This window comes from Pezoporus occidentalis, unplaced genomic scaffold (genome assembly GCF_034315485.1).
Source record: "Pezoporus occidentalis ecotype Australia unplaced genomic scaffold, CSIRO_AGI_Poc_V1 ctg42, whole genome shotgun sequence".
Taxonomy (NCBI): domain Eukaryota; kingdom Metazoa; phylum Chordata; class Aves; order Psittaciformes; family Psittacidae; genus Pezoporus; species Pezoporus occidentalis.
This window is the reverse complement of record NW_026915747.1, coordinates 6,215,890-6,237,793: the sequence shown is the minus strand read 5'-3', so window position 1 is coordinate 6,237,793 and position 21,904 is coordinate 6,215,890. Positions and strand designations below refer to the sequence as shown.

The 21,904-nt window shown below is 53.1% G+C and overlaps 2 protein-coding genes across 3 annotated transcripts in view; both read right to left on the bottom strand.

Moving 5' to 3' along the window:
• Positions 1 to 6,736: 6,736 nt before the first annotated feature.
• LOC134171713 (calmodulin, striated muscle) lies at positions 6,737 to 7,695 on the bottom strand. Its single transcript, XM_062634186.1, has 2 exons — positions 7,166 to 7,695; positions 6,737 to 6,969 (listed from the first exon to the last, which is right to left on the bottom strand). The coding sequence occupies exon 1, from the start codon at positions 7,653 to 7,655 to the stop codon at positions 7,206 to 7,208; it is 450 nt and encodes a 149-aa protein (XP_062490170.1). The 5' UTR covers positions 7,656 to 7,695; the 3' UTR covers positions 6,737 to 6,969; positions 7,166 to 7,205.
• Positions 7,696 to 13,430: 5,735 nt separating this feature from the next.
• The window catches only part of NET1 (neuroepithelial cell transforming 1), a 55,728-nt gene continuing 47,254 nt past the window's right edge, over positions 13,431 to 21,904 (bottom strand). For both annotated transcript variants that reach the window (XM_062634284.1, XM_062634285.1), the window contains 9 exons: positions 21,683 to 21,790; positions 20,504 to 20,671; positions 19,671 to 19,733; positions 19,126 to 19,222; positions 18,935 to 19,011; positions 18,232 to 18,489; positions 17,578 to 17,748; positions 16,015 to 16,201; positions 13,431 to 15,252 (listed from right to left, as the gene is read on the bottom strand). In XM_062634284.1, coding sequence (XP_062490268.1) covers positions 14,861 to 15,252; positions 16,015 to 16,201; positions 17,578 to 17,748; positions 18,232 to 18,489; positions 18,935 to 19,011; positions 19,126 to 19,222; positions 19,671 to 19,733; positions 20,504 to 20,671; positions 21,683 to 21,790 — 1,521 coding nt within the window. In that variant the 3' untranslated portion in view covers positions 13,431 to 14,860. The remainder of the gene's footprint in view (positions 15,253 to 16,014; positions 16,202 to 17,577; positions 17,749 to 18,231; positions 18,490 to 18,934; positions 19,012 to 19,125; positions 19,223 to 19,670; positions 19,734 to 20,503; positions 20,672 to 21,682; positions 21,791 to 21,904) is intronic.

Here is a 21,904-nt window from a genome sequence, read left to right as displayed (position 1 = left end):
GCACCTTTACGTTTGCCTGGGCTGTGCTAACCCCAGGCTCTCCTCCCTGCATATCACAGGGGACAAAACCTCATGTGTCCTGCAAAAGAACCCCAAACCAACTCACTTTTCCACCCAAACCCATAGATTCAGCTCACTGTGCCCTATGACTGATACCCTGATGTTCCTCTGCGTTCGGGTGCCAAGGCACTGGGTTCAGGAAGTGTTGAGCTGTCCCCTTGTTCAGCCTGGAGAAGAAAAGGCTCCTGAAGGGGAGACCTTAGAGCAGCTCCAGTGCCTAAAGGGGCTGCAGGAAAGCTGGAGAGGGGCTTTGGACAAGGGCCTGTAGGGCCAGGCCAAGGGGAATGGCTTTAACCTGCCAGAGGGGAGGCTGAGATGAGCTCTTAGGGCTTGGGGAAACTCCTCCCCTGTGCAGATTGTGAAGGCATTGGGGGAATTCCTGTGTCCTGCAAGAAAACAGAGGCTGGAAACATCATCCCAGAGCAAGTGGGAGGAAGGTGATGCTGCGGGGGACACAGGGACAGCCGATCTCTTCCCTAAGAGATGCTCTGCACCAACGAACCCGCTCGCTGAGCCGCAGAGGAGCCGGTTTTGGTGATGGAAAGGTCCCCGTGGGGTTTTGGGATGGGGTGGGGGGGATTTGGCACCGATTTGTGATGTGAGAGTGAATCAGGGTGTAAAACGGAGCTGTTGGGGTTGTGGGCGCCTCTTCCCCCCATGGCACCGCTTGGAGGTGCTGCTGCCCCTAGTAACAGCCGCTCATCCTCCCTGGCGCCTGTGAGATGCGGAACCAGCTCCGGCTGCTCCAGCCCCGTCTGCGCGGAGACCAACGCTGGAAAACCTTTGGAATTCTGCTCCCAAAACAACCCCGGGCGGGGTTTTGTGGATTGGAGGCAAAGGCAACGCGGGTCCCCGTCCCCCACCCCGGCCACGATGCTCCTTTGTTCCGGCAAAGCTCCCATGGGCCCCATTTCACCTGGACTGGGGGTGGGGGAATCCCACTTTATCCTGGTTAGAAGGGAATAGGGATAACAAATCGCCTCCAGACGGCTCAATTCCCACCTCCAGGCTTCAGTTCTCCACATCCCAAAAAGCTTTTTCCCATTCCTTAGGTCTGTCGGTAACAAAATTCCCTCTGATCTCCCCTCAGGGTGAGATTTTAAGGAGAAAACCAGGGATTTAGGGAAAGGCTGCAAACCCAGCTCGGTGCGGGGAGGGGAGAGAGGGAGCATGGGGCAGGTTATGCCTCCATGGATGGGGTGAAAATAGGGCGAAAACCAGGGATGGAGGGGCTGCAAAGCAGTTATTCCTTTGTGTGAGCTGAGTTTTGGGGGCATCTCTTCCTGCAAGGGTTGATTTGGGGCTAATGTGGACCAAAATGGGACATTAAAGGGACTTTATTAAGCTATAAAAAGGGGAAGGTGCTGGGCTCTAACGCTGTGGAGATGGGGATGGGGAGGTTTAATAGTCCTCTTTCATTGCCAGCAGTGATTTATAGAGCTACGGCATCATCCTCCTGCCTACCCTCGGGGAAAAAAAGAGGGGGAAGACCCCAAAACCTCCTGGAAGGGATACAGCCGTTCTATGGGGCTCTGTGGGGCTGCGTGCGTGGTGGCTGAGGTCATGGAGCTATTAAATTCCCAACGGCTCCAGCACTGCAGGGATGGAAAATGAAGCGGCTCCGGTTGCAGTTAACCCCTGCGAGGGTCTGGGCTGAGACAACCACATCCCATGGTGCTGATGGCAGAGAACAGGGATGCTGGAGAGGGACCTTCATGTTATGGCCATGCCAAGGGTCTCCATCTGGGTCCTGAGGGACTCAGGATCCTTTCAGACATCCATGAAACCCTCCTGGTGCCTGCACAGAGCTCATCTGATTCAACCCCACACCAGGCAGCCTGGCTGGAGCCGCAGTGCCCATCCCTCGGTGCTGGAAACCCAGTGAGCGGTTGCATTTCACACTCAGAATTCCCTCTGGGTGAGACCCAGGGGCTTATTTTGGTAACTGGAACTTGGGAAAGCCCTCGGGAGAGGAGCCCTGTGACAAGAGGTGGCAGCTGGAGGCTCCCGGTGTCCCCATGAGGAGCCCCAAGCGTCTCCACCAAATCCCTTTGGACTTTGCGCTGAGCCTTGGGAACGCTGAGGAAACGGGATGGAGAGGGTGGGGAAGTGTCCCCTAGTCCTTGGAGAGGGGCACAGGGTGTTGGAGCAGCCCTGGGGATGCTCTTGGCTCATCTCATGCCCTAACAAACTACCTGGCATTTGTAGAGCATCCTGGTCCCCTCTCTCGGTCCCATTTATCCCCATCTCCTGGTTGTTCTGGTCTCTTCTTGCTCCACTTGTGTCCTGTTCCCACTTAGCCCCAGCCAAAAGACTTGTCCTTGTCTCCTGGTCCCATTTATCCCCTCATCCCACTGATTCTTTCTCCTGGTCCAACTTGTCCCCATCTCTTGATCCCATTTGTCCCCCTGGTCCCACTGTTGCCTTCTTCTGGTCTCACTTGTCCTGATCTCCTGATCTCATTTGTTCCATCTTTTGGTCACATTTTACCCCTCTCCTGGTTCTTGTCCCCATCTCCTTGTCCCACTGGTCCCCTCTCTCGGTCCCATTTATCCCCATCTCCTGGCTGTTCTGGTCCTCTCTTCTTGTTCCAGTTGTGTCCTGTTCCCACTTAACCCCAGCCAAAAGACTTGTCCTTGTGTCCCAGTCCCACTTGTCCCCATGTCCCACTGGCTCCTTCTTCTGGTCCAAGTTATCTCCATCTCTTGATCCCACTTGTCCTTGTCCCCTTGTCCCACTGTTCCTGGCTCCATTTGTCCCCATCTCCTGGTCTCATTTGTTCCATCTTTTGGTCACATTTTACCCCTCTCCTGGTTCTTGTTCCCATCTCCTGGTCTCACTGGTCCCCTCTCTCGGTCAGGCTTGTTCCCAACCCCTGGTCTCATTTGTTTCCCTCTCTCCTGGTCCTGCTGGTCTCCTGGTACCTTTTCTCCCCTCTCCTTCTCCTACTCATCCCTATCTCCCTGTCCCACTTGTCCCCTATCTTTGTCCCCTCCCCAGCCCTCCTCTCAGGGGCAGCAGAGGCAGTTTTGGTGCAGACCTGGTGGGATTCAATGGAGCCTGTTGGGTCCAGGGCCTTTTCCACTGGGAAAGCCCAACACAGTCCCCAAAGCCCCATCACTGGATGCCCTGGCAAGGGGGTAACATGGTTTTGGCTCATCTCTGAGCTGAATCCAAGGAAACCCGTCATCAAAGCAGCTCAGTGCCTCGGATGTTCTTGAGCATCTTCATCATGGTGGTACCCAGAGTCCTGCATGGGACAGAGGGGCTGATGTCAAAGGAAAAGGGGTAAAACCAATTGCTCCAGTGCTCAAATCTCTTTGCCCCAAAGCAATGCCCCAGCTGGTGCATCCTCATGCTTAGAAGCTGGATCTGGCACCAAACTGCTCCATTCAGCATCACCTTGGCCATGCCTGGGCACTGTGGCTCATAGAGCCCCACGGCCTGCACCTGGTTCTGGGGTGATTTGTGGCTTCTTTTGGGTTTTTTTTTTTGCTTTCTTTTGGATTTTTTCTTCCACAAATAACCTGAAAGTGGGAAATCAGTGAGAAAAACACTTAAAACAGGTTAAAAATCACCCCATGGAAAGGAAACAGCTCCCACCAAACTGAACAGTGGGGAGATGTAGTTGGAAAGGGGTTTGGGGAGGGGGGGTGTCTGTTTAGTTCTTTATCCCCCTGTGCTGAACCTGGTTTGGTGCAACCCAACCAAACTCTCCTGTATGGTACCTCCCAACCCTTCATGCCACCAACCTGCATCAATCCCACTTCAAAAATCCCTTTTTCCCACTTTTCCTATGGAAGCGGGGTGTGGATGAGCCTCCTCTTCCTGTGTACAGGGACACTTCCCGGGCAATACATCATGTGTGCTTAAGGGCAGAGTTATTGCCAGGGAGGAGCCAGGGAACTGTGGCCTTGGAGAGCTGCAGGAGAGGGGGGAAATAGGGAAAAATCCTGCCCTTCTTTTCCATATCCTGTTGGAGGGCTCCGAAAAGTTCCTTGGCCCCTCCTGGGGGGGGTTTCAGACTTGTTTCCTCAGTGTTTAGTTAACGTGTTTTAAAGCCCCGCTGTTGAGATGTTATCAAAATGTCCCAGCATTCCCAACTGAAGTCCCTAAGTTCAGAATTCCCGAAATAACAGGGAATGGGGAGAATTTGGGCCTGATTCAGCAGCAGCATCTCTGGTCCTGCACTGGGGGTGATGTCCATGAGCTGCGCAGTTCTGGGGTCCATAAGGAGGACATGATGCTCTTGGAGCAAGTCCAGAGGAGGCCATGAGGATGCTCAGGGGCTGGAGCACCTCCTCTATGGAGACAGGCTGAGAACACTGGGGTGAGAACAGGGTGCTCAGAGAAGCACCGGGGCTTGGAGCAAGCTGCTCTAGTGGAAGGGGTCCCTGCCCGTGGCAGGGGTTGGAGCTGGAGGAGCTGTAAGGACCCTTCCAACCCAAACCGTTCCGTGATTCCATGATGAAACAAACCCAGCTCAGGCCAAGCGGTGTGAAGGAAACACTCCATTAATTAAAGAAGCCCAGAATAGAAGGAGAAAAGGTCAAAGCCAAAAATAGCAAGTTTGGGTTTGTGCTTAGACACGGCATTAACAAGGAATCACATCTTGGGAACTGTGTATTTAAGGACTCGGATTCAGCAACCTGGAGTGACCCCTGGCCTTGGTTTAACTGGGTTCGGGGCCCTTTCACCTCGGCTTTGCTCCACTGTTGTCCCCTATGGAGCTGCAGGGAGTTGGGTGTGCGAGCAAGAGGCCAGCACGTGGGTGAAGGCCCTGGGTGCTCTGCTATAGGTGAAGGCGCTGTGCTATGGGTGAAGGTGCTGTGCTATGGGTGAAGGCTCTGTGCTATGGGTGAAGGCTCTGTGCTATGGGCGAAGGCTCTGTGCTATGGGTGAAGGTGCTGTGCTATGGGTGAAGGCTCTGTGCTATGGGTGAAGGTGCTGTGCTATGGGTGAAGGCTCTGTGCTATGGGTGAAGGTGCTGTGCTATGGGTGAAGGTGCTGTGCTATGGGTGAAGGTGCTGTGCTATGGGTGAAGGTGCTGTGCTATGGGTGAAGGCTCTGTGCTATGGGTGAAGGTGCTGTGCTATGGGTGAAGGCTCTGTGCTATGGGTGAAGGTGCTGTGCTATGGGTGAAGGTGCTGTGCTATGGGTGAAGGTGCTGTGCCATGGGTGAAGGTGCTGTGCTATAGGTGAAGGTGCTGTGCTATAGGTGAAGGCTCTGTGCTATAGGTGAAGGTGCTGTGCTATAGGTGAAGGTGCTGTGCTATGGGTGAAGGCTCTGTGCTATGGGTGAAGGTGCTGTGCTATGGGTGAAGGCTCTGTGCTATAGGTGAAGGCGCTGTGCTATGGGTGAAGGTGCTGTGCTATGGGTGAAGGTGCTGTGCTATGGGTGAAGGTGCTGTGCTATGGGTGAAGGCTCTGTGCTATGGGTGAAGGTGCTGTGCTATGGGTGAAGGTGCTGTGCTATGGGTGAAGGTGCTGTGCTATGGGTGAAGGTGCTGTGCTATGGGTGAAGGTGCTGTGCTATGGGTGAAGGCGCTGTGCTATGGGTGAAGGCTCTGTGCTATGGGTGAAGGTGCTGTGCTATGGGTGAAGGCGCTGTGCTATAGGTGAAGGTGCTGTGCTATGGGTGAAGGCTCTGTGCTATGGGTGAAGGCGCTGTGCTATGGGTGAAGGTGCTGTGCTATGGGTGAAGGCTCTGTGCTATGGGTGAAGGCGCTGTGCTATGGGTGAAGGTGCTGTGCTATGGGTGAAGGCTCTGTGCTATAGGTGAAGGCTATGGGTGAAGGTGCTGTGCTATAGGTGAAGGTGCTGTGCTATGGGTGAAGGCACTGTGCTATGGGTGAAGGCGCTGTGCTATGGGTGAAGGTGCTGTGCTATGGGTGAAGGCTCTGTGCTATGGGTGAAGGTGCTGTGCTATGGGTGAAGGCGCTGTGCTGTGGGTGAAGGCGCTGTGCTATGGGTGAAGGTGCTGTGCTATGGGTGAAGGCGCTGTGCTGTGGGCTGGGGTGGAGCTGTGGCGTGCAGGCACCTGCCCGGCTTTCCCAGCGCCGGGAAAACAGCCGGGATTGCCAAAGATCCCAAGGGATGGGCTGGAGGAGGAGCGGTGAAGCCTTGTGGTGGCTTGGACATCCCAGAGCCATGCCCTGCCCATGTGTCCTGCTGCCACCGCCCCATTAGTGACTGAGCACCAGTCGGGGCCATTACAGTTGGTCTTCATTCAAAGCCTCCATGCTTGGGGCTGGGGGAGCTCCTGCAGTCGGGTTTCCCTCTCTTCATAGGGAAACTGAGTCACGGGGTGGTTACAGCCGGGAGACCCGGATCCTGCTCTTTGGGATGGGGATTAGGGCTAAATCCAGCTGGAAGCTTCTCCTCTTAGCTTGTGGGGTGGAGGGAGAGAAAAGGGCCCCGACACCATGAGGGTGCAGAGAGGAGACCCCAAAAGTGGTGGGATTTGGGGTGGGGATGCTCGTAACTTGGGGGTTGCAACAAGCACCCATTAGGAGCAACTTTTCTGCTTGTGGGAAGAAAAGGATGGGGGGAGGGGAGAGGATGGAGGTGATGTGGGGCCTGTATGCATTGAGTCAGTGATTTGGGGGGTTCTTTTCAGCTGGGACCCCAAACTGAAGCTGAATGAAGCACTGGCAGCCACCGGGATATGGGGGGACATTTCTTTATTGGACTTGGTGTGGTGTCCACCAGAACCTCTATAGACACAAGAGGTGCATCCCATGGGGACCCCCCATGTCCATCTGCTCCCCAAGCCCCATCCTGCTAGGAAGGATGCCTGCATCCAATGCAGGCACAGGCTGGTGATGGAAGGGGGTTTTCCAGCCCTGGATGGTGGACTGAAGGCAGTAGGGGATGGAAAGGTTGGGAGACCACCAAAGCCTCTGTTCCCTGTGAGAAAACGAAGCAAAACATGAAGGAGAGCACCATAAACATGGATTTTCCCAACCACCAGCATGAATTGAAGGGCAGGAGGTGGTCAGGATGGGGGAAGATGCAAGACATCGCAATAGACAGGATGAACCCCCTGGTCCAGGGCTTCCCATGGACACCTCATTGGGCACGGAGCAGCATCCCAGCGCGTTACCTGTGCGATGGGGCTGGAGGTTGCTGCTGGCAATGGGATCTCACTTCTCCGTCATCATCCTCACGAACTCCTCGTAGTTGACCTGCCCGTCGTTGTTGCAGTCGGCCTCCTTGATCATCTCATCCACCTCCTCGTCCGTCAGCTTCTCGCCCAGGTTGGTCATGACGTGCCGCAGCTCCGCCGCGCTGATGTACCCGTTGCCATCCTTATCGAAGACGCGGAAAGCCTCCCGGATCTCCTCCTCGCTGTCCGTGTCCCGCATCTTCCTCGCCATCAGCGACAGGAACTCGGGGAAGTCGATGGTGCCGCTGCCGTCGGCATCCACCTCTCCCACCATGTCCTGCAGCTCGGCCTCCGTGGGGTTCTGCCCCAGGGACCGCATGACAGTGCCCAGCTCCTTGGTGGTGATGCAGCCGTCCCCATCCCGGTCAAAGAGGGAGAAAGCTTCCTTGAACTCGGCGATCTGCTCCTCCGACAGCCGCTCCGCCATGGCGTTCCCTGCTCCCGGCGCTGTCCCGGCACGCCGTGGAGCCTCCTCCCTCCGAGCGGCCGCTCCCCGGATGAGGAGGAGGAGGCAGGATTGGAGCGTGTGGGAGAGGCCAAGCTATGGGATCAGTTGGGAATGGGTCAGCCGGACCCCCATGGAGAGGAGCTTTGGGGTGCCGGACCACCTTTGGCCCACACCGGCTGCTGTCCTGCTTGCTCCATGGGTGGCATTCCATAGGGCTGGCTCCTAACGAACTTCCTAATGAAGGGATTCGTGCTGTGGCTTGCCTGTGGTTTCGGGGAGAGGCGGGGTGATGGTGGAAGGGGAGTACATGCTGTTTGGGGCTATTTTAAGGCAGTTTAGGCTGAGTTTGGAGGCCTCCATCCCTGGGGAATGGGGGGGAGGGGGGTTGAGAGGGGTCCCCATCCCCAGGGCCCCTGTAGTGACGCTGGCAGCGCTGGCAGTGCTGCCGAGGGAGGTTTCCCTTGTGCAGGTCCAGGCAGAGCCGGGCTGCCCAGAGCCGGCGTGCTCGGTGCTGATGGAGACTTGAGTCAGCCCCGACAGTTCCCCTGGCTCCTGAGGGGCCCCCCGGGGCAGCCGATGTGGTGGTGCAAGAGGCGGTGCAGGAGAGGAGGCGTGGGTCCTGCCCCGGTTACGCAGGGGTTAACCCCGGGGCTGAGGGAGGTTCACCCCATTGTAATGTGCTGTGCTTGTTTTACTCATCTCTTACAGCAAGGAGGGGGCAGGGACAGAGGATGAGGGTTGGTTCTCTGTCCAATTGTCCATCTACCCATCCATCCGTCCGTCCGTCCATCCATCCATCCATCCCTCCGTCCATCCATCCATCCATCCATCCATCCATCCATCCATCCATCATCCATCCATCCATCATCCATCCATCCATCCATCCATCCATCCATCCATCCATCCATCCATCATCCATCCATCCTTCATCCATCCATCATCCATCCATCCATCCATCCATCCATCCATCCATCCATCCATCCATCATCCATCCATCATCCATCCATCCATATGTGCATCCACGCACCTCACCGCATTGTCATCTATCTACCCAGTCAAGCATCCATTCATCCCTCCAAACATCTGTCCATGCATCTGTCCTTCCATCTATACATTTACATTACCATTCATCTACCTGCCTCTCCACCCATCCGTAGAATCAAAGAATCATAGAATGGTTTGGGTCAGAAAGGGCTTTAAGATCATCCAGTTACAAACCCCTGTGATGGGCTGAGACACCTCACACTAGACCATGAGACCATGTCACCCACCATCCATCCAACCATCCATCCACCCACCCATCCATCCATCCATCCATCCATCCATCCATCCATCCATTCATCATCCATCCATCCATTCATCATCCATCCATCCTTCCATTCATCATCCATCCATCCATCCATCCATCCTTCCATTCATCATCCATCCATCCATCCATCCATCCATCCATCCATCCATCCATCCATCCATCAATCCATCATCCATCCATCCATCCATCCCTCTTTCCTATGTCCCTGTAACAGTCAAGTGACCTTCACCAGCTGCACCAATGATCTCATGGACCAGATGACCCATCTCCACAGCAGAAGACAGTCTGACCTCCCCAGCTACACCAAACCAGCACCAGTTTCCCCCAGTTTAACCCAGTGAGGAATCAGACCTGTGGCATTCAGAGAGAAGGTCCCAAAACAGAACCCAACCGTGGGACAACTGAGGAACACGTGGGAAACGGGGCCTCCAGGTGGGATGAGGTCTGGGAGCGGTTGAGGAGAACGTCACCTGGAGAACACTGGGCATTAAATCACTGCGGTTCCCGGCAGGAATTGGCTGAGCTGTGCTGGAACCAGTCTGATGAGAGGCAGAGCCCCGCGGGCAGGGGAGGTCCCGGCACCTCCTCTTGCGCAAGGAGCTGCTCCCACGTTGTCTGTCTCATTGCCCACGTTGTGCTCCAGCTTTAGGGAGATGGGATCAGAAATGCTGGGAAAGAGCCGTGGGGAGAGGAGCAGGGAGCCAGCAGGAGGGGCCTGGCTGGGAGCCAGCTGGGAGAAGGGAACACCAATGGATAATGGGGGGTTCTCAAAGCCGTGGGGGTTTGTTCAAGCTATGGGGGGGTTGTTTGAGCTCTAAGGGAGAGGGAGCTGGGTGGGGGGACTCGGGGTCACTTGGGTAAGGGTGAAGGGGTTGAGCTGCGCTGGGTGTCCCTGGTGCTGAGTGATGCTGGAAGGTGCTGGGAGATTTGCTTTCCCATTGCCTCCCCATTGCCAGCACCCATCGCCTCCCATGAGCACCCATCACCTCCCCTTTACCAGCACCCATTACCACTCCATCACCTCCCCATAACCAGCACCCATCACCTCCCCATGACCACCACCCATTGCCAGCCCAGTCACCTCCCTATTATCTACCCATGACCAGCACCCATCACCTCCACATCCTTCTCATCACAAGCACTCATTATCCCTCCATTACCTCTCCATCCATCACCTCCCTATCACCAGCACCCACCAGCTCCACGTCCTCAGCACCCATCATATCCCCATGAACAGCACCCATCACCTCCCCATCACCAGCACCCATTGCCTCCTGTGTTTACTTTGGGAGAAGCTCAAGCCAGCCCTTAATTGTGTGTGTGCTTAACAACACCCTCATTACCATGGCAGGATAATGAACCCAATCAAACTTCCAATCATCCCATACAATCCCATGTTTTGGCCCAGTTGGGTCCTGGGATGGGACTAGAATGCAGTGAGGCCACCACAGCGGGAGGCAGGAGCACGCAGCCACCACTGACGCCTCCTTCGGCATCCCGTATTCCCGGGATGTTTCCAGGTGGATGGGTGATGCTTTGACGAAGGAGGGTGCAAGCAGCCAATGATGAAGCCTCATGTGGTGTTTTCCAGGTGGGATTGCTCCGTTCTGGCTTTGGGCAGCCTGATCCAGGTAATGGCTACAAACCCCCATCAACCCGGATGTTTTAATGCATCCAGTTGGATTATCCCGCATGGAGGCGAGCCCAGATGCGTGCAGATGTGCGCGGCGACGTCTGGGTTTGCATTTGCAGACGAGGAGGGGGGAGGTGGATGAATTCATGGAAAAAGGGAAAGTTGGAGGCGGAGAGGGAAACCGGGAAATCAGGATCCTCCGTGGGGCCCAGATGTGCTGGGGATGGGGAGGAACCGCGGCGCGAATCGCGGTAAGGATTAATGTGGAAAATGGGATGTTGGAGAGGCTGAGCTTGGGAATGATCCCATGGCGGCCGTGGGGGTCTCCAGGGAACAGCAGGCTGTAAGGTTTGGGATCCAGTGGCTTGGGGGTTGCTTTAGATGTGGTTTTAATGGAGGTTTCCAAAGCTGGGGGGTGAACTGGGGGTGTGCAAGCAGGATGGGGGACCTGGGGTCCTTTGGGGAAGGGTGAAGGGGTTGAGCTGTGCTGGGTGCTCCTTGGTGCTGAGTGAAGATGGTGCTGGGAGATGTGCTTCCCCATTGCCAGCACCCATCACCTCCCCATGACCAGCACCCATTGCCAGCACCCATCACCTCCCCATGCCCAGCACCCATCACCTCCCCATGCCCAGCACCCATTGCCAGCACTCATCACCTCCCCATGACCAGCACCCATGACCAGCACCCATCACCTCCCCATGACCAGCACCCATGACCAGCACCCATCACCTCCCCATGACCAGCACCCATTGCCAGCACCCATCACCTCCCCATGCCCAGCACCCATTGCCAGCACCCATCACCTCCCCATGCCCAGCACCCATTGCCAGCACTCATCACCTCCCCATGACCAGCACCCATGACCAGCACCCATCACCTCCCCATGACCAGCACCCATGACCAGCACCCATCACCTCCCCAAGACCAGCACCCATTCCCAGCACCCATCACCTCCCCATGCCCAGTACCCATTGCCAGCACCCATCACCTCCCCATGACCAGCACCCATTGCCAGCACCCATCACCTCCCCATGACCAGCACCCATTGCCAGCACTCATCACCTCCCCATGACCAGCACCCATTGCCAGCACCCATCACCTCCCCATGACCAGCACCCATTGCCAGCACCCATCACCTCCCCATGCCCAGCACCCATTGCCAGCACCCATCACCTCCCCATGACCAGCACCCATTGCCAGCACCCATCACCTCCCCATGCCCAGCACCCATTGCCAGCACCCATCACCTCCCCATGACCAGCACCCATTGCCAGCACCCATCACCTCCCCATGACCAACACCCATTGCCAGAACTGGGCAGCTCCTAATGCCAGGCTATTCCAGGCCAAGCAAAGGGACCCCAGTCCCACTTTTGGGCCTTTCCCACTGTGGTTGGAAGAGGGATTCACCCCACTCTATCCCAGCTCCAGTCCAGTCGCACCTATAACCTGGGAGGTGTTGGCTCCATCCCACACGTAGCACCCAGCCTGGGTGGGGATCCCTAAAGGTAAATATGGGTCCAGGGAGCTGCTTACCCAAGGTGGAGGTGCCCACACGTCCCCTTGGTACGGGCACCTTCCCTTTCCCTTTGGACACCTTTGGACACAGCAGGGATGCTGCTGCAACCAAGGCCATAGGGGCTCAGTGGGGCCCAGTTCCCTCTGGCCTTCAGGAATTTCCCCTCTCTTCCCTTGGGAATTTCCCCCCTCTGCATCCCGGGTCCCCCCCCACTACCACGGGATGGGGGGTCTTGGCTCAGCAGTTGTAGGTCTGGAGTTCAGCATGGGAGGAACCAGGAAAACCCGTCTTGTTTAGTCTAGAGCTGAGGAGGCGGCTGCGGGCTGCACATTCCTGCCGGAGGGACAATCTGGGATAGGAACCACCGGGAGATAGGGCAGGGCGGGGGGGGGGAACTGACTTTTAGGGGGAAATCAGGTTTTTGGCTGATCTGCTGCTGGCTACTGGATGACGAGACAAAGGCTGAGCCCCGGCCTGACGCACATGAGGGTAAGCAGGCGCTCCGCAGGATTTCCTCTCCAGTTGGGATGAGCTGCGTGCTCCCTAATGTCTGGGTTGTTTCTTCCAGGCTTTTTTCCAGTTTCTCCCTGCTTGGACAGGGCTGAGGCTCCTCCAGCTCAAAGCTCAGCCTCAAACTCCATCCCTGCAGCCCGAGCTGGGCCTTCCCTGGGCACTGGGATGCAGTGGGGAGCCTGGGAAATGAAGGAATGCACATGGGGCTCCATCCAGGAGCTGCTGCCGTGCCCAAACACCCCACTACGTGATCAGGCAGCAGCTTCTTGGGAGAGCTGATGGGTTTCCTGTGGTGCTGATAAGCGGGTGCTCCCCAGAAGCTGTCCCAGCAGAGGGGAGCCCCCTTTGTGCCGAGGCTGAAGGTCGATCCAGGAGGATTTCTACCTGCAAAGCGGGGAGTGGTTTGTTTTCCAGGGCAAGGAGGTTTCAGTGCCCCAGGAGAACAAGGAGTATCCACACCGCTCCCTTCTCCCCCAGAAAGGGAGGAGGGTGCTGCAAGAGCTGCAGTGAGTCAGGCAGCAGAGCCCTGTTCTACAGGGGTGGTGGCTGCTCGCACCGCTCGCTGAGCTGTAACCACCTGGTGCCATGGAATGGTTTGGGTTGGAAAGGACCTTAAAGCTCATCCAGTTCCAACCCCCTGCCATTGGCAGGGACACCTTCCACTGGAGCAGCTTGCTCCAAGCCCCATCCTTGAACAGTGCCAGGGATGGGGCAGGCACTCCGTGTGCAGCAGAGCCCTAAGCACGTCTCTCCCCGGCAGTGACTGAGTCGAGGCAGGCGCGAGGCTCTCGGGAGTTTAATGTACTTGGCACTCCAACTGTACAACACATTTACAGAGAACCACACGTCCGTGTCTATGTACACCCTCCTCCATCCCAGCAGCGCAGGCACCGACCCTCTGCACGTGAGATACGGCTCCTCAAGCCCAATTCTGGGTAATGCTCAAGGATGGGTACGCAGGAGCGCTGTCCTCACCCTGTCATCACCGGCTGAAGGGCAGGAAGGACCAGCTGAAGGATCTGTTGTTGGCTGTGCTCAAAGCTGTCACCATGTCGTTTCCTACAACCCTCTGCAGTGCATTTCCTACACAAATCTTTGGACCTCTAGAACATGGCAGTGTTGCCGTTATGAGTATATACAACCTCTATCTCTGGCTTTACACCTCAGCTTCACTTTCTCTTCTCTACCTTTCTACCACATGCAATAACCCCTTGGTTGCCTCCAGTCTTGCCTCCCTGAGAAAGGCATTTCATTTCCAAAAGGCAAAGGTAACAAAAGTAAATCTACCATCGCTCCCTGCTATTCCCCTCTAGTTGCTGCTCCTCTTCCCTCCCCAAACCCTTTACACAACGTTGCCTAAACCATTCCTACACCCCAGCAATGCAGTTCTCTTTCAGTAGTCCAGGGCAAACACAAGCCTTTGTGGCTCACAGTGATGGCGTAGGTTGAGTGTCTCCTCTCAGCCAACCAGCTCATCAGTGCCCCATGGAAGTGTGGGGTGATGCGTTGCCACGCACACCCCAGAGAAGGAATCAAGTACTTGAAAGGAAATGCCAAGTGTGAACCACAACAAAATACAAAAGTAAAAAAAAAAAAAAAGGGAAAAACACAGAGAAAACCAAAATAAACCCCCCAAACTTGAACAAAACTACTACAAAACAATTAAATAGCTGGCAGGTTCTGAGAGTGGAAATGAGGAATGTACAAAGGACACAGGAAGATGAAAGATTCCAGTAGGTAAATTGAAACCCTGTTGAACCTGGGGTCTGGTTTTGCTTTTTTACCATGGAAAAGTTGGATTCTGGGAACCACGGCAAGGAGAAAATGGGAATTCAGGTTTTGAGTGCCCTTTAGGGGGACTCCTGTGTGTGGATCCAATGCCCCTGCCCAAGGATGTGCTGCCAGCCCATGCTCCTGCTTTAGCTTGACTGGTTTTCAGCCTCAAACAGCAAGCTTTCAGAAAGCCAAGTCTGCTCCTCCAATCTGCCATAAGCAGGTTTCTGAACCCCTCCCAGCTTTAAAACCAGGTTCAAAGTGGCCGTGTTGGTAAAACCAGACTCCAGCTCAACAGTGTTAACTGTATACCAGTAGCTGCCATTACACCATCAAGAATGTCCTGCTCAGCAGAGCGAATCCAATCATGCTCACAGAGGAAAATGTACACAGTATTTATAAATAAACAGTCTTCCAGCAGGATGGTGCTGGGCCCCTTCACACCAGCGTCTCTTTCCGCTTCCCACTGAGCTGCTTCTCCCGCGTTGTCCTGTGCCCAGTCGATGATCTCTGTGCTTTCCCTCCCTTGCCCTCCTCCGAGTCCAGGATGGAGCCACACTCGGATGTGCTTTCATCCAGCTCCATCTCGGATATGCCAGACTGCCTCTTCTGGGCTCTGATGTTGGGCACGGAGGGGTTGTTCTCCTCCAGCTCCTCACTTAGCTCCGGCAGCTCCTTGAGCTCGGCTGTGGCTGCAGTCCGCTGGAAGGGAGCGATGGCTGTTCGGATGCAGTTCACCCACTGCTGCTTGTGGAAGACGTCGTTGGCCTGCAGCGTGTGGGACTGGCCTGGGCAGGGATCTTGGAAGCGAACTCGGAAGATATTTTTAGCTGAGGATAAACATAGGAAGAAGCAGATCAGTTTCAAGCTCAGTGTTTAGAGATTGCATTGCTAGACAGGAGACCTGGGCTGCTCTGCTGCAGGGAAAGCATCCAAACCCCACCAGAACCAACCCCAAACCTCACAGCCCAGCACGGACATGCTGAAATGGGTGTTTCCTAATCTGAGCACCAGCAAAACATCATATATGAAGCTCATGGCCACCAAATACATTGCTAAGCACAGCACTGACAGTCTAAAGGTAGATGTTAACATGTGGCTGATACCGTAAAGAAAACTCAGCCCATGGGGATTTGTGCTCAAGTATAATCATAGAATCAACCAGGTTGGAAAAGCCCTTTAAGCTCATCCAGTCCAACCACTGCCCCGCACTGTCAAGGCCACCACTGCCCCGTGGCACTGAGGACCTCATCTCCACGCTGTGTGAACACTTGCAGGGACGGTGACTGCAGCCCTGCCCTGGGCAGCCTGTTCCAATGCCTGAGCACCCTCTGGGGAAGGAATTGTTCCTCAGCTCCATCTAAACCTGCCCTGGTGCAGCTTGAGGCCGTTTCCTCTTGTCCCATCCCTTGTTCCCTGGGAGCAGAGCCCAGCCCCTCCTGGCTCCATCCTCCTGTCAGGCAGTTGTAGGGAGCAATCAGGTCCCCCCTGAGCCTTCTCTTCTCCAGACTGAACCCCCCAGGTCCCCCAGCCACTCCTCACAAGTCTCTCACCAACACATTCCCATGCAGATGAACTGTTTTGCTCTGTACCTTTATCAGAATTGCCAAAGGCTCCTCGGAAGGATCCTCCCATTTTCACATCTCCATCCTGCAGGTCCTCCAGGAGCAGCTCCTGGACAGGGATGGGCTGCCTGTACACTTGGTAGGCCTGACGCTCATTGCGAGTGACCGGCCGGGTCAAAACCAGGATGTCTTGGAAGAGGAAGACATAGAGTTTCTGAAAGGGAAAAAACATCTGAATATGAGCAAAGCATAATACTCTGCATTCAGAGGTGTCACATCCCCTCTGGGATTCAAAGCCATATTATCTGGAGTTTCACCCATGTTAACTTCCCAAGTTCCCTGTTGCAACAATGTAGAGCCTTGGCAGAGGTGGCAGAGACCACACACCAACAGGTTTGTTATTTTTAAGACCCTTAAAAAGTGAATTACGATTTACAGATGCCAGGAATAGGATAACCAGAAGGAGATTCTTTTCTGATAATACAAAATCCCAGACTGGTTTGGGTTGGAAGGGACCTTAAAGCTCCTCCAGCTCCAACCCCTGCCACGGGCAGGGACACCTTCCACTAGAGCAGCTTGCTCCAAGCCCCTGTGTCCAACCTGGCCTTGAACACTGCCAGGGATGGGGCAGCCACAGCTTCTCTGGGCACCCTGTGCCAGCGCCTCAGCACCCTCACAGGGAAGAGCTTCTGCCTAAGAGCTCATCTCAGTCTCCCCTCTGGCAGGTTAAAGTCATTCCCCTTGGCCTGGCCCTACAGGCCCTTGTCCAAAGCCCCTCTCCAGCTTTCCTGCATCTCCTTTAGGCACTGGAGCTGCTCTAAGGTCTCCCCTTCAGGAGCCTTCTCTTCTCCAGGCTGACCCAGCCCAGCTCTCTCAGCCTGGCTCCAGAGCAGAGCTGCTCCAGCCCTTGCAGCATCTCTGTGGCCTCCTCTGGACTTATTCCAACAGCTCCATGTCCCTAGGGGCTCCGGATGCTTCATGTGTACACAAATGTAGTGGCCAAATGAAACAAAAAGAACCTGACCCCAACCAACAATAGAAAAATACAGAAAATAGAAAAGATTTGATGTTTACAATGAGGTTACTTCTGCAAGCCAGGACAAAAGGCAGCAAACCCTGGAGTAGAACAAGGTCTTTCAGCACTGCTGCAGCGGGAGATAAACTTCTGGCAGTTCATCTCAAAGCCAAACAGGCTTTTGCAGGAACACTTTTGTTTGGAAGAGCTGTGAGCCAGGGCTCATAATGGGGAATGTCAGAGCACCTGAAAGTAAACAGCCAGCAGGAAATCCCTTTTGATGGAGTGCTTGGGCACAGAGCACACTTTCTATGGTAATTCTGTGCTAATTATTTTCCAGCTTCTGGAGGCCAATTGTAAAGCTGTCAGCAGGAAACTTTCCCTTCCTTACACTCTGCAATGCGGGCTGCCATCAGGTGCTTTCTATTCTGCTTTTTATACTTAGCTAATTGTCTAAACTAACCTGAAGGATGGAAATGCTCCTGGTCCTGCTAGAACAGACAATCAGTTTTAAGTACCTCTGAGGGAAGGTTTTCAAACCTGGGAATTAATCACCATGAACATGAGGGACTTACATGTCCGTTTTTATTCTTCAGCTCCCCATGGCACAGTAAGGCTTTGCTGCCCTCAATCCTGGGGTCCTTCTGCTTCTCATCCAGGTACTCCAGCTTGTCAATGTAATACTGGCACTCTGACTCGCCCTTCTTCAGGTTGATGTCGGAGAGGACTCCTTGGATTATAGATATCTATAAATCAAAATAACAAATCATCGAATAGTCACCTCTGCTTGTGTATCTTCCCTATTTAAGGATGCCAGATGATGGAATCCATGTGGACTGATCTCTTACTTGGCTTGTTGCAGTCACAGATTTGCATCCACCATGAAAACCACCCCACAAGGTTGCTGAGGGTTTTAGAAAGCTTTCTAATCCCCCCAGACCTCACCATCCAGCATGGACAAGTTGAAACGGGTGTTTTCTAATCTGAGAACCAGCAAAACACCATATATGAAGTTCAAATATAAATTGCAAAGCCCAGCATTGGCAGTCTAAAGGTAGATGTTAACATGTATCGTGTGTTTGCTCCCCTTAATGAACTTCAGCCCATGGAATGCATGCCCAGGTATAATCATAGAATCAACTGGGTTGGAAAAGACCTTTCAGATCATCAAGTCTTTTATGATGAGATGGTTATGTGAGAACAGGGATCATGAAATCACTGTTACTTACAGCTTCTTCCAGAATCTGGATATCAGGGTGGTCTTTGGGAGTGTGCCTCAGGATCTCTTTCAGGAGCAGTGGGTATTTGACGAGCCGACTTCGAGGAATGTCCAAGAAGCTCCAAAGGTCCAACTTGCGGCTGAAAGGAGACTCAAGGCAGCGCTGAAGGAAGTCCTGCACCCTCCTGTCCTGCTTCTTCTGATCCAGAAGTGCTTTGGCTGCCAGCTGATTGCTGCAGTAACCTTTGTAGGCATGGAGTCGTGGTAACTGTAGAGAACAGAATGATATTCCAGGGTTAAATTCCATGTAGGAAAGGCAATCACATTAACATGTCAAGCCTGGGGAGTTCTACTTCCCTTGCTGCTAACAGACTATCTAGTATATGTAGCTAGTCCTTTGTGAGTAGAACAAGGCACACGACGCCTTTGAAGTTCAGATGTTGGAGATTAGCAGCGATAACACGACTGCAATCACATTAGTGACACACAGTCCAGAAGATATAGTCATTTCAAACATAAATCAGCAACTAATTGCAGTCACACCAGCCCAAGTCTCAAGAGTGAAATCGGGGCCCTTGTGTCTGACAGAGTCCCATTGTTTTCAGTACAGACAGGATTTCCGTTTCAATCTTTCACTCAAGGCCGCAAAAGCTCCCAGCTTTTAGCTTACATGTTCTTTAAGCTCATTTGTAGCCTACTCTCTATGTACTCACCCACTTCACAAGAATGGGTCCAATCTGCTCCACTGTTCCATCTGGCTTTGTTGCTTCTCCTAAACTTGCCAACAAGTCTGGAATTCAAACACAAAAATAGAAGTTGCAACAATGCCCCAGTAAGCTGCTCTAACACAAGAAAGAGTTTAACTCTTAGTCAGCACACTGTGAAATGATCCTGTTGCTCTTACCTTCATGCAGAGGAATGTAAGAATCCAAGTCACCAAATATGTGGGTGAGCTCCTCCTCAGACATGATGGAGAGTTTCAGCATGGGATCATGATAGGCCTGGCAAAGAATGGCAGAATATATTCAGATCTCCTAAGTCTAAAAGCTGACACATTAAGTATGATATATCAGGGCAGATATGAAGTGACATGATACATGCAGGGCAGATATGAAGTGAAGCCCACAGTAACATCAGCTTTGATTGCCACAAGATTCCCCTCTGTAGGAAGGTTTTGAGACCTTCAGATGAAAAGGACTTTCCTGTCTGAGCTGTTCTCATCCAGGAGAGGGAACCCCCAACTGGCTCTGCAGGGCTGCAAAGAACAATCCTTTTATGGTTGGCTTTGCTGCAAGTAAATCACTACCATAGGATTGCTCACGTCAACTTTCCAGGCCAGCTTTCCAAGTGTGGATTCTGAGCCTGATAAAGCTCATGTGTAATGTTTGCAGGTGTAAAGAAACCACATTATTATCTGACTACTGAATGCAGGGAAAACAACCCACTCACCTTTCTGGCAAGCTTCAGGTCTTCGATTAGGTCCTGCTCTCCCCTGGACATTTCATAGATTGCCTGTGAGGAAAGTGATAGATTAGGTAGTGATTTTTAATCCCAGTTTTCTTCTAAAAGAGCTTTTCAGCTCACATAAAGTACATCCTGTCTCTGCAGCTTGAATAGGGGGGTGGTTTGCCATCTGATTCACTGTATGCCACCTGGGCACAACAACCTCTACTAAATCTGCTGGCTTTCCCAGCTCCCAGAAAGCAAAGTTACAACTGTGTGAAAGCTCTGAGGCTCGTGCACAAGCCAAATTAAATAGTAGTGCCTTTTAAATCACTGCTTTTACACAGGCAAGTATGAAAAAGAACAAACCCCAGAAAACCACAGAGGTCAAATCCCTTTAGTCAGCTTCTGTGTTGTCACTAGAAGATTTGTCTAAGAACTACAGGACAAACGCAAGCCAAGGCCTTGCTATTTGGCTTTCAACCAATTGTCAAGAGCATTAAGACAGCTTGCTTTACAAGGAACCTGACTTTGGGTCTGCTGCAAAGCAACCAGTATGCCTGGGTCTTGAATTTCAGCAATGCTGAGCACCCCTGTGGGAAGAGTTTGGCATCTCTGAAGGGTCAAACTGGGGAGATGAACTCCCTGGAGACTCCAGAGAGAGAAACCTACCTTTTCCCATGACTAATGTAGAAATAAATCTAGTGGTTTAGAAACAAGAGGTGCACAGGAAGATACAGCCACCCACAGATGCTCATTACTCCTTTCCCCACCAAGAAACAGCCAAAGCCAAGGTCTTCACTGCCTATCCCAGTCCTGCTGTTTAAGGGATATTGTACCTCCTGGCGCTTGATTTCTTTGGTGCTCAGGGACTCTTTCATGTTGACATCTAACATCTCGGACCAAAGAACACTGTTTCTTCTTTTAGGAGGAGTAGGAGCAGCAGATCTGCTACATGACTTCAAGGCACAGCCAGGAGATTTGCTCTCACTGCGGAGGGCAAATGACTGCAGGGATTAAGAGAACAAAGAGAGTTAAAAGAATTTGTAGAGCCAGTTTCAGAAGTACAGGAGTATTACAGTATTATCCATACCCCTCCCAATCTCCTCTGTTGTGCAGGGCAGGAAAACACACCCAGACACTTTTCCTTAGATAAAGGAACACTAATCAAGCTGCTGAGAAAGCCCTGAGATTGCCAAGCTTTTCCATGCACCTCTCCCTGCACTGATCTAGCAGCAGCACTTGGGAGGAGGATGGGAATGTAAAGCTTGGGTTGATTTTCAAGGTATGAGGAAGTAAATAAACTAGGATCATAATTCTACCTATTAGGGGGTAATCAGGAACCACTTGAACTTTGCTCTCGTGATCTGCAAGGTTACTACTAGAACCCAGGCACAGAAACTTTCTTATCTGCATGCACGGGGTTTGTGTTCCTTAGACAACACTTATGTAACATGAGTAAAAGATCTCTGAGCAGCAGGGTCAGTGCACGTGCTCCAATGCACCTATCTCAAGCGCTAGAACAGTTTGTCAACTAATTCCCTCTATCTGAATCAGTTTAACATTTTTATTGCTTAATAACCTGATTATCCCACAAGCTGCCTCTGAACTCTTGAACTCTTCTTCACACCCTAACTCCCAAATAAGCTTTGTGTCCTTCGTCTTTTCCAACCTACTTGATTCTATGAGTCTGTATAGTGGATTTTCAAGAGACACTTTGAAACCCCAGTGCCTGTTTTACCCCCATACAGGCAATACCTTCCCCATATCTCTGATGCTTCTAGAACTATAGAAGAAGCTCTTCCCTGTGAGGGTGCTGGCACAGGGTGCCCAGAGAAGCTGTGGCTGTCCCATCCCTGGCAGTGTTCAAGGCCAGGTTGGACACAGGAGCTTGGAGCAACCTGCTGTAGTGGAAGGTGTCTCTGCCCGTGGCAGGGGGTTGGAACTAGATGACCTTTAAGCTCCATTCCAACACAAACCATTCCATGATTCCATGACTAGAAAGCTTTGTTTTTTACCTGTATGGTCTGTCCAAAGCGCCGAACAGCACCATTTCTTACAGGAGAGATCAAGTTTGCCAGGGATGTGACCCGTGCTAAAGGCCGAACCCTCTTGTTGCTTGGCTCCTGTAAATAAAGCAGAGAACAAATTGTACTGCGCCTGTGACTCCCACTGAATTTCTCAAGCTGCCCAGGGAAGTTTAAGAAGCATGAACCCACTTAAGGAGTGGGAAACACAGC

What these genes read in the sequence shown, in the direction of transcription:
- LOC134171713 (XM_062634186.1), bottom strand. Translation starts at nt 7,655, where the DNA reads ATGGCGGAGCGGCTGTCGGAGGAGCAGATCGCCGAGTTCAAGGAAGCT.